Here is a 12,024-nt window from a genome sequence, read left to right on the forward strand (position 1 = left end):
GGAAAACATTTGCCAGGTAGAGACAATAAAAGTTAATGTCTCTTGGCAATGTCAATCGATGTCTGCAATCGTTTCCTCTCATTTTTGCCTCTTTTCGATTCGATTCGTTTTGGGATCCATTAAGAAAGAGAGAGACGTTGGCGCATCGCAGACAATTCAAGTTGATGACATCTTTTGTGGTCAATGCGTTTCCTTTTTAGAGCATTTTATGGCCTAACCCCAGGCCAAGAGAACATTCCCAACATTCCAACATTGTAGCCACCAGCCACACACTCAAACTCAAAGGATTGCCCAAAAAAAAAAAAAAAAAACGTATCAAAGATGATTATCAAAGAGGCGTGAGTCCCTGTTTGACTCTTATCTGCTTATAGCTATCTTTATCTACCTTCGACCCTCTCGCTCACTCCATAGTTGCCTCTGGGCCATAAAAATTTCAACTTTATCGTTCGGACATCAAAACGGAACTGTCTATTAAAAAAAAAAAACAAAAAAAAGATCGAAACAACAAAACTCAAACTGCTCACAAAACGCTGTCTTCAGGTAGTTTGAGCTCTGTATATGTGTGTGTGTGTGTGTGTGATCTCTTACTCTCACACACACACACATACACTTAAGTGATCATCATACAAAAGATCTTCAGCTTTGCTTGCAAAAGTGCATTGATAAAAGCTTCTCTTTTCTACACCAACAACTTTGTATTTTATGTCGCAAAATTTGCTGTTTTGAGTTTCAAGCTATAATATAATATATTATATTATATATAATATTATAATATTATATTCCAAATTGAGCTAAAATTCTTCTTTTAATTTCAAAAGTGTTCTCAAGAAATCTTTCCCAATATTGATATGTATTATTATATTAATTTTTACATACCACTTTTATATTTCAAGATTATTTCATAATGCAAAATTTAATATTTAAAAAAGAAGAAAGTTTTGCAATGCAAAAAATATAATACTTCAGATAAGAAAAGAAAGATCACCTCTTTATCTCACACTCTAAGCTCAATTTGATCCCAACCAAAACTCTTTAAGTCTTTAGTCATCATCAACTAGCAACGCTTCCTCTCGCCTTCGCCTTCTTCTTCTTCCTCGCCCCGCCTCTTAGGCCACACCCCCAGTCAAGAGAAAAAAAAAAACACTTGGCTTACTTTTAAGCAGCTGTAGAGCTCGTTTCATTAGAGCGAAGAACTACTAAAAAAAACACTTTCCAACTTTTTGTTAATGAGCTGCAAGATTTGAAGATTTGAAGATTCTGATTTCAGTTGAGGACTGTGGGGAGCGAGGGGAAGGGTAAGGGGCAGGGGTAAGGGTTAGTGGTGAGGGGGGAAGCCAGCCACATACCAAAGCGTTGACTCAATGCCGAACGAAGGTGTCGTTTGTCTTTTCCACTGGCTTTGTCGGCTTCTGTCCAAACGTCCAGCTGACTGTCCGTCTGTCTGTCTGTCTGTCTGTCTGTCTGTCTGTCTGTCTGTCTGTCCGTCCGTCCGTCCGTCCGTCTGTATTTCTGTCCGTTGCTCGTTGTGCGTTTCTCGTGGTTGTCATGATGGGCAACGTGTCGTCGTCTTTGTGCGCACCAAAACTCATTTATCTTGGCTTACAGAAAATACAAAAAAAAAAAAAAAAAAAACACCGAAGACCAAGACTGAGACTGAGACTGAGAGAAGAAGAAGAAGTACCACACACGGCATAAAAATGAAACGAAACGAAACGAAATTCATTCATCTGCAAAGCGAGCGCGAGTCAAGGGCAATGCCGAGGGTCTCGCTCCCTCTCTCTTGCTCTCGCTCTCTCTCTCTCTCTTTTGGGGTCCCGGGGACCTCTGAAGCTGGGATCTTTGTGCTGCGATCGACCGATCGACCAATAAGCAAAAGAATGCGCCGCAGACGACGCGTCAAATTGAAAAACGCAAAGAGGCAAGCTGATGAAGGAAGGAGAGAGGTAGAGAGGTGGAGAGACGGGGAGGGAGGGAGTCAGAGGGGCCTTTCGGTCAGAAGTGGCTCGTATTAAGATCAGGCGATAAGATCGGACAGCGAGAGACATTGAAGCTACACACACACACACACAGAGACACTAATACAAACGCAGTCGGGCAACCGCAACGCGGTCTTGGCCCCTTCTCCCCCCACCCCCTCTCCCCCTTTGCCCACACCCCTCTTCAGCGAGTCGATATCACCTCGGCCTCGGCTCAATAAAATGCTATACAAGGTGTCAGATTTGTCGCCCTTCATTATGCGGCAAGAAGTTGATTTTTTTTTATTTTTTTTTTTTGTTTTTGTTTTTTTTTTTTTTGCCCTCACTCTTTTTTATCGGCTTCTTGTGCTTTTTTGCGGCTTAACGCAGCATGAGAGGTCGTGAGTTTGGGCAAGAGATCGACTGCAGAAGGCGACAAAGGAGGAGGAGGAGGAGGAGGGTAGAAAAGAAATAATCGAAATTCCAATGCAGCATCAACTTCAGCTTTAGCTTTAGACTCGCACACAACTTCTTTGTGCTTTGTGTTTGTCTGTCGAGTTTATTTTTATGTCGATACCCTGCAAGTTTCAACTACACCTGAGTTACTTGAGATGGGTTAAAAGCGAATATTATGTGACCATTTGGGAATAGAGTTGCACAATTGAAATAATTAGTAGATTTAAGTTACTAGCTGTATGTTCTAAAAAGTTTTAGCTGCATAAGCTTAAGGGAAGCTGAGTTACTTGAGGTAGGCAAAACGGTGTAGAACCGAAAATTATGGGAAAATTCGATACTAGAGTTGCACAATTTAAGTAATTAGTAGATTTAAGTTATTAGCTGTATATGCTGCAAATATCAACTGGATGTCCTTAAGGGAACCTGAGTTACTTGAGATGTAGAACCGAATATTATGGACAAATTTTGATACTAGAGTTACACAATTGAAATAATCTGTAAATTTACGTAATTATCTGCATATTCTGCAAGTTTCATCTGCATTGGTTCACAGCAAGCCGAGTTACTTGAGATGAGCTAAAAGTTTATGCATAAACTGTTCTGCAAATTTTAACTGATTAGCTGCACAGCAAGCCGAGTTACTCGAGTTGGGTGCAGTGTTTATTGCAGGGTATGACTGAGAGTTCTAGGCTCGTTTTTTTTTTTATAATCAGCTTTAGGAAGCGACTTCTAACGAAGTAACGAAGCTGAGATGGTGATTTATGTGCCACTGTCAATCAACTCTTGTGTTGTGAATGCACAGTGTGTGTGTGTGTGTGTGTGTATGCGTGTGTGTGGTGTTTATACCTCTGCCCCTTGTCACGCCGGAAATGTCCACCTACTTTCACGCCAAGCCAATTCCTGGAAGCTGCATTTCGGGTCTAGTTTACCTGCTGTGTCTCAATTTATGCACGATTAATGAATGCCACCTGGACGCACACACACACACACACAGTGAACACCCTCTGTCTTTTTCTCTCTTTTGGGTTCGTTTTACCTGTCCTTTATTCAGTTCATTCATTCATTCAGTATTTCATTCAGTGCGTGCGGCATGCGCTTTGAACCTCTGCATTCCAATGTAGAGCAAATTCCAGCAACAACAACTACAACTGATTTCCCATTCATTTCATTTCATTTACAGACACGGACGTCGCTTTGGATGTGCCTGTGCCCAGCGAAGAGGAGGAGCGCAACATGAAACGTAAGTAACACCAATCGATTATTACATTATTAACTATGCAGGCGCTATATCGGTTATAGATGGCAATACTCAAACTTAACCATCGATCTTAAAACAAAGTCAAACATCAACGATTTCATATTACATTGTAATTAGTAAAACACGAAAAACTATATTACTAAAGTCATTTTCAAGAATACAACTTAAGAATACAAAAACTATCTTAGTAAAGTCATTTTCAAGAATACAATTCTTCATTGTAATGAGGCGTTCAGCCAACTTTTTTAAATACTAATATTAACTGGTTAAAATTCAATAATATATTAACAGCTTTGAGGATCGTTATTGTAAATTACTTTAAAGAATACCAACAGTTTTTAACTATCACATGTAGAATATGCCTTTAAAATACGCACTTCCCACAATAATCGATTGTATAATCAATAGTTAAACCGGTACCGATACTATAACCGATAGTAAAACACGCAGTTTCTTTAACCATCTTCTCAGCGAAAAACAAACGCAGTATAACCGTTATATAATCGATAGTTAAATCGCTATCGATAGTAAAACATCCAGTTCCTCTTTTCCTACATCACCGAAATTCAAAACTAACACAAAATTTTGACCACCACATCAACAACAACAAAATTTGACCACCGTGAACAACATCTTCTCTACTATAATCGACCTTTACCGATACTATAACCGATAGTAAAGCACGCATTCTACATCCCAAATTCTTCATCAAAATTTTGACCACCACATCAACAACATCTTCTCTTCCCCAAATAGATTACGCGGCTCTGCTAACGGGACGCACATCCTACTTCCTGAAGGGCGAGGAAATGAAATCCATGTACACGACATACAATCCACAAAACGTTGTGGCCACCGCCCGCTTTCTGTTCCACAAGAAGAACCTCTACTATTCGTTCTACACATCGGCGAAAATCGGTCGCCCCCGTGCCATACAATTCGTGGACGATGGTGGCGTCATCCTCGAGGAGCATCAACTGGAGACGACCCTCAGCGGCACTTTGAGCGTGTATCAGAATGCCACCGGAAAGATTTGCGGCGTTTGGCGACGCGTGCCACGCGATTACAAGCGCATCTTGCGCGACGATCGGTTGCATGTGGTGCTGCTGTGGGGCAACAAACATCAAGCCGAATTGGCACTCGCCGGTAAGATTGCCAAATACACGGCACTGCAAACGGAACTCTTTAGTTCACTGCTCGAGCCTCCACTCACGGCTAGCGGTAAACCCGATCCTCAGCTTGCCGGCGCCGGTGGCACAGCGATTGTCTCGACATCGAGTGGCGCAGCGAGTTCGATGCATTTGACCCTCGTCTTTAACGGTGTTTTTGGCGTTGAGGAGTTTGCCGATGCAGCGTTGAATGTGCGCATCGAATTGCCGGAACGCAAAGAACTGATCTTCGATGAGTTGCCCCGTGTGCGAAAACCCTCGGCGGAGATCAATGTACTTGAGTTGTCCTCACCGATTACCATACAGAATTTGCGTCTGATGTCGCGGGGCAAACTCCTGTTGACCGTCGAGTCGAAGAAATATCCCCAACTGCGCATCCAGGGACACATTGTGACCCGGGCGAGTTGTGAGATCTTCCAGACACTCTTGGCACCGCCGCATGGCAACGAACTGAGCACGAGGAGCAGCGGCTTGGCTTGGGTCTATCTCAACACGGACGGTTCGTTGGCGTACAACATTGAGACGGATCATGTGAATACTCGCGATCGTCCGAACATCAGTCTGATCGAGGAGCAGGGCAAACGCAAGGCAAAGCTTGAGGATCTAACGCCCAGTTTCAATTTCAATCAGGCCATCGGCAGTGTGGAGAAGCTGGGACCTAAAGTCCTAGAGTCCTTGTATGCGGGTGAACTCGGTGTCAATGTGGCCACCGAGCATGAGGCGAGTTTGATACGCGGTCGTTTGGTGCCACGTCCTGTGGCCGATGCTCGAGACTCTGCGGAACCAATTCTCCTGAAGCAACACGGCGAGCACGGAGCAACTGGAGCCATGGCCATGGCCTGGATGTCCATTGACAACGAATGCAATCTCCACTACGAACTGACGATGAGTGGCATCAACACGGCGCAGGATTTGCAATTGTATTTGGAGGAGAAACCAATTGAGGCAATCGGGGCACCGGTCACACGGAAATTGCTCGAGGAATTCACTGGGAATTACATGGAAGGCTTTGTCCTCGGTATGCCATCGGCTGAGCTGATTAAACTCGAGACGAGCGTCTGCTATTTGGAGTTGCACACGAAGCACACGCATCAGTTGTTGTTGCGTGGCAAGCTGAAGAGCACCAAAGTCCCGGCGCATTGTTTCCCTATCTATACGGATAATAATGTCCCGGTGCCGGGGGATCACAACGATAATCAGATGTTGAATGGCGGCGAAACGAAATGCTTTCACTCCGGTCGCTTCTACAACGAATCGGAGCAGTGGCGCAGTGCTCAGGATACGTGCCACATGTGTGCCTGTCAACGGGGTCAAGCGAATTGTGAGCTGATCAAGTGTCCCGCTCTAAAGTGCAAAGCGGCCACCGAGCAGCTGTTGCAACGCGACGGCGAATGCTGCCCCACTTGTGTGGCACGTCGCGAAACCGCCGCCGATTGGCATGCCACAACACCAGACGGTGGAAGTTCATCCTCATCATCATCATCATCATCGCCCGCTTTGAATGCCAGCGATCTGCTGTTGCAGCCACGTCGCGGCTGCCGGTTGGGCGATCAATTCCATGCCGCCGGGGCCAGTTGGCATCCGTTCTTGCCACCGAATGGCTTTGACACGTGCACCACATGCAGCTGCGATGCTGCCACACTTGAGGTGCGCTGCCCCCGCATGGTTTGTCCCCCCTTGCAGTGCAGTGAGAAGCTCGCCTATCGACCGGACAAGAAGGCCTGCTGCAAGGTTTGTCCCGAGGGCAAGCAGAGCAATCATGGCAGTAAGCATACGCCCAGTAATCCCAATGTGTTGCACGATCAGGCCATGCAACGTTCGGCGGCGCACAGTGCTGAGGAAACGCTTGCCGCCGGTGGTTGCAAGGTGGTCAACAAGATCTACGAGAACGGACAGGAATGGCATCCGATTCTGCTGTCGCACGGCGAACAAAAGTGCATCAAATGCCGCTGCAAGGTAAGTTTCAAATAACACCAAACAAAACCAATTTCATCATTGAAAAAGTTCGAGAAAAGTTCAAGAGTTCACTTTCAAATTAAGGTTTTTATCATTCTACAACAAAGTCTGAAATTTTATTGAGTAATAGGAATTATTTGGCAATTTTAATTTACAAATTTTGAAATGTTTAAAAAGTTTGCGAAAAGTTCTTTAAATTGGCTTTCAAATTTCAAATTTTTTTTGGCAATTTTATTTTGGCAAACTCAATTAAAACTCAAACTTAGTATTTAGTATTCAAAAAATTTGATTTTTAATTTAAACGCAAATTTCGCCTAGTTTATTGGTATTATAAAAATTTTGTCAAACACTTCGTGTAATACAAATTATTTGACAATTTTTCTATATCTAAAAACAAATTTAGAACTTCAACTCAAATTTAGTATTTTTCGTATAAGTATAAATACTACTGCTTAAATTAAGTATTTTGAGTATTAATACAAATACAATTCAGTATTTTAAATATGAATACAAATACTAAAAATACTAAATTTGATTATAAAAATACCAAAAATACGAAATTTGAGTTGAGTTTCGAAATTCGTTTGTGAAACTAATAAAAAATAGAAAAATTGCCAAAAATTTAAGATTTACAATTTCAAATCACAATTAGAAATTTTCTTATCTTCGACAATTGTTAACTATTTTTGACGGTGTACATGATCAATTTGATTTTTCCCTTTAAATAACAAATATTGCAGTTGAACTCTCTCTGTAATTTTGTATTCTAAAATATATAAACCTGACTCTGTACTAATAAAATTTTTCTTTTATTTTGTTTTGCAGGACTCGAAGGTGAACTGCGATCGCAAGCGATGCTCGCGATCAACGTGCCAGCAAACGCGTGTCTCGAACAAGCGTCGCGTGTTCGATAAACCTGGCAGCGAGTTGGCAGCCCCGCCAATCGATGAATGCTGTTCGACGCAATGCCGGCGATCGCGGCGTCATCACAAACGGCAGCCGCATCATCAGCAACGTGCCACAAGCAGCTGAGCAAATGTGAGACAGAGAGAGAGAGAGAGCGAGAGAGTGAAAGAGAGCGAGAAGAAAACTTGTATTATATGAAAAAAACTGGATAACACACACACACACACACAGAGAACGCACAGAGAATGAAACCGTGAGAGAGAGAGAGAGAGACAGCGAGCGACAGCAAGAAAGAGTGATCGATAAATCGATCGATATACGATATATGATACACACATTATGCATCTACATATATGTAGGCTATAACCAGTGCAGAGTTGGCTTTAACAACACAAATTCTCTTCTTGTAGCGCGCATTTTGTTCGATCTTTTTTTTTTTATTTTTTGGAGCAAAACAAAAACGAAAAGAAAAACCAAAATCGAAATCGCAATCGCAATTCTCCCCGCTTCTACTATGCACAATCTATTCTGCTTCTTCTTCATTTCAATGAATTTAAATTCACATTTAAATTGCAATTTGAAAGCGTAAGAAACAAATCAATAAAAAACCAGAAAAAAAGAAAATGAGTAATAAAGAATAACAAAAATACACTTGGAAAAAAGAAAAAGAAGAAAAATACACAAGCGATATATATCGATTATAGTATATCGAAAGATATAGACACCACATACATACGAGAGCATGTATATACATATATAATATATACGATTATATGTATATATACTTTAATCAAACAATTTTTTTTTTTCTAATTTATGAGAAACAAAACGCAGTGGGAAACGCTTTTGGGCGCGATTAAACGCTTGTTATCGTTATCGTTCGTTCACTTTATCGATAAACACAAACCCACACACACACACACACACACATAAGCACGCACGTCCCGTCGCGGCGCCAACCAAAAGTTTCGACTGATTGACTGAATGGCAAAAAAAATATCTAAACAAATATTTTTTAGTGAATAAGCAAAAGGTTTTTTTTTTTGTTTTTTTATTTCGTGGCAGAGCGAGAGAGAGAAAGAAAAAAATGCAAAAAATAAAAGAAAAGGAAAAAGAAATTGAAAATTAAGCTTTTCAATAGTGAAATTATTTTGTACTAATTGTTACTTACTCACACACACACACACACACACACATGCATAAACACACACACACATACACATTTGAGCGTATTAAAAGAAAAAGAGAGAAAAAAAACTTTTTTTTTTAATAATAAAGAAAAAAATTATGTACAAAATTTGTTAAAATGAAAAATTCGAAAGCAAACACGAAAATGCCATGTACACATATTTATACACACACACACACACACACACACATGCAATGGAAATGAAAAACAAACAAAAAACAAAAATGAAATTGTATTAATTTTTATTAAATTTTATTCTATTAAATTATTCTTATTATTATAATTTTTATGTTTATTTCTTGTAGCTTATAAATATATACATACATATATCTATATATATATTGATATATTGATGAATTAATTGTAAACAATTCATTGCGAAATATTTACTAAAAAAAAAACAACAACAAAAAATAAAAAAAAAACCAACACCAAGAAAGGAAATTATGAGAAAACGCAAAAAGCTAAAACAATTGTACTAATAATTTACATTTAGTGTTTATAAATTTAAAACAAAAACAACAAAAAAAGCAAAAACAAAAAACCCCAAAACAACAAAAAACCAACACAATAAACAACAACAAAATACAAAAACGATTCTCGATTATTTTTATTTTTAATTTTTTTTTTTACTACATTTTATTACAGTCCAAAATGGAAAAAGAAACCATACAAAACAAAACAAAAAAATCCATGAAAATAAATGCGAAAATTTATAAATATCAATTTATAAAAATATTTAATAACAATTCTAAAGTGTTTGTTTTTCTTTTCTCTGGTTTTCTGGGAAATTTCAGATCTAAAGTCGTATTAATTTGAAAATATACCAAATTAATGTACCGAAAATACCAAAATTATACTAAAATTATTATACCATTTTACCCTATGGGTAACGGTGATAATTATTTTAGTCGAATATACCTCATTTAAGAGCGGCACTGCTTTACAGGGTATGCAAAAATGATCGGTACTAATCTTAAATATACCAAATTAAAAATAATAAAAATATATAATACTTTCAAAGCTCAAAGTTGGAATACCATTTTATACTATGAGCAGCGGATATAAATTATTTAGTCGATCATACTTTACAGGGTATGCGAACTTGTTAAAAATATTTAAAAGCAATTCTAAAGAGTTTGATTTCTTCTCTGGTTTTTAGGGAAATTTTAGACGTATAAACAAGTAAGAAATATACCCGCTAAATAAAGTTAAAAATATACTAAATCTGTGGAAAAATACCGAATTAATATACCGCAAAAATACCAAAAATATATTGTATGCAGACATTAAGTTATAATATACACAAATAGGAAAGATACCCACTACTCTCTTTGAATAAAGTTTAAAATATACCAAATTTGTAATATATACTAAATTTATATACTGCAAAAATACTAAAAATATACAATATGTAGGCACAAAGTTATAATATTCTTCAGTCCTAAACTTAAGAAAAATTTACAACAACAATTCTGGGGAATTTCAAATGTATTAACTCTTTTAGTCGACTATACCACATTTAGGCAAAGGCACCGTTTTACAGGGTATGCGAAATGTGCATGACTTACATTGAGTATGCGAACTTGTTGCTCACTGCGATCTCAATATCGTGCATATTAGGCTGCAAATGATGATTGCATGACTCGAAATGGAGAGCGTCGATTGCCCATTTAAAGTGCGTCGCCTCTCTCTGTCTCTCTCTTTATCTCTATCTTTAGTTGGGAACTGTTTTGCGATATACTATATCAAGATCCGACATCCGCCGGAATCGGCGAGGCGACAATTTTGGCCAAAAGTCGTTGAGGCAACCAATAAAAGTTGATTGACATGCGACAGTTTTGATGACTGGCCGAACAACAAACATATTATGGAATTAATGCGATTCCAAGTTGATTGAAATGTGAGAATTGCAAATTGGAAAGCGCGCAGAATTGAGTTTCCTACTTCATCATATATAATAAATAGATATTTCAAACTTCTTGCAAAGTGAAAAGAAAAGACTCAAAGCTAAAGAAGAGTTACTTCAAAAAATGAAAATGGAAAAGTTAAATTTCGAATTATATGAAATTTAAGCAAAGTAATACATTTAATTTTAATAAGAAGATTTCAAATAAAATTTCATATGAAATTTAACAAGGAAATACATTCGACTTTAATGAGAAGATTTCAACTTAAATTTAATTAAGGAAAGTCATGGAAATTAATGATATTATTATAAGAAATTGAAATGTTCTTATTGTATAAGCATCTGGCAACCCTTTTAATGTTCATCTGGCCACACTGTGAATAAGTATCGATACAATCCTTTTTGAAGTTAAGAGTCTCTTTTAACTGAACTGAATGTAACAACTTCATAAAGTTTTAATACCCATCAATAAAAACTCTTTTATAATTAAATAAAATCCAAAAATATTATTCAATTCCCATCATTTGACTATCAAATCTTTGCTGACGTTTGCGCACTTTATGCGCTCATTTATTTATAGTGTTTTAGTCAAATGTTTTGTACGCAAATGTTTAACAAATTTTAAGCAACATCAGCAGCAGCAACAACAATAAAAGCATTAAGCTAACGTAAATAGTTCAGCTAATGCACTCATTGAACGAGCGAAAGAGACAGACTACAAAGACTAAGAGCAAACGTTACATCAAGTTCGCCGTGTGAAAAAGTCTAGTTGCTGACTAAGAAATACCCTGTAAAATAAATGTATTCTTTATAGTACATTCAAGCGCTTAAAGTTGCATTCAATACAGTGTGATTTTATGTAGTTTAAATTTAAAAAAATGTCAGTACTTAGTTTAAAAAGCTTTGACATAAAATTCATTTCAAAAAAGGATTACAATAAATTTATTATACAGAAAATATAACAAAAGTTTCTCGAATCAAGTATAATGTACAATATTGTCCGAGAGAATTTAAGTTTCTTTATGATAGAAATCCCAGAAACTCTCCTTTAAGTTTAAACTTGATAACTGACATTAGAAACAAAATCTGATTTAATAAATTAAAAGGAGCTAAATCTTATTTTGTCATAGAACAAATAATTGTTATTAACCTTACTAATTTTGTGACAATTATATTTCCTTCTAAGAACAAAGTTACTTAATTTTCAAAGCTGTTCTTATTATGAA

General features: G+C 38.0%; 1 protein-coding gene and 1 long non-coding RNA gene across 3 annotated transcripts in view; one reads left to right on the forward strand and one right to left on the reverse strand.

The window, feature by feature from the left end:
* LOC117578311 (dorsal-ventral patterning protein Sog) overlaps nucleotides 1-9,484 on the forward strand; it is a 46,333-nt gene extending 36,849 nt beyond the window's left edge. For both annotated transcript variants that reach the window (XM_034263759.2, XM_052007464.1), the window contains 3 exons: nucleotides 3,592-3,651; nucleotides 4,426-6,794; nucleotides 7,620-9,484. In XM_034263759.2, the coding sequence (XP_034119650.1) occupies nucleotides 3,592-3,651; nucleotides 4,426-6,794; nucleotides 7,620-7,826 (2,636 nt within the window). In that variant the 3' untranslated portion in view covers nucleotides 7,827-9,484. The remainder of the gene's footprint in view (nucleotides 1-3,591; nucleotides 3,652-4,425; nucleotides 6,795-7,619) is intronic.
* The window catches only part of LOC117578310 (uncharacterized), a 56,601-nt gene that overhangs the window by 3,601 nt on the left and 40,976 nt on the right, over nucleotides 1-12,024 (reverse strand). The gene's annotated exons all lie outside the window — the stretch shown is intronic.

Source organism: Drosophila albomicans, chromosome X (assembly GCF_009650485.2).
Source record: "Drosophila albomicans strain 15112-1751.03 chromosome X, ASM965048v2, whole genome shotgun sequence".
NCBI classification, from domain to species: domain Eukaryota; kingdom Metazoa; phylum Arthropoda; class Insecta; order Diptera; family Drosophilidae; genus Drosophila; species Drosophila albomicans.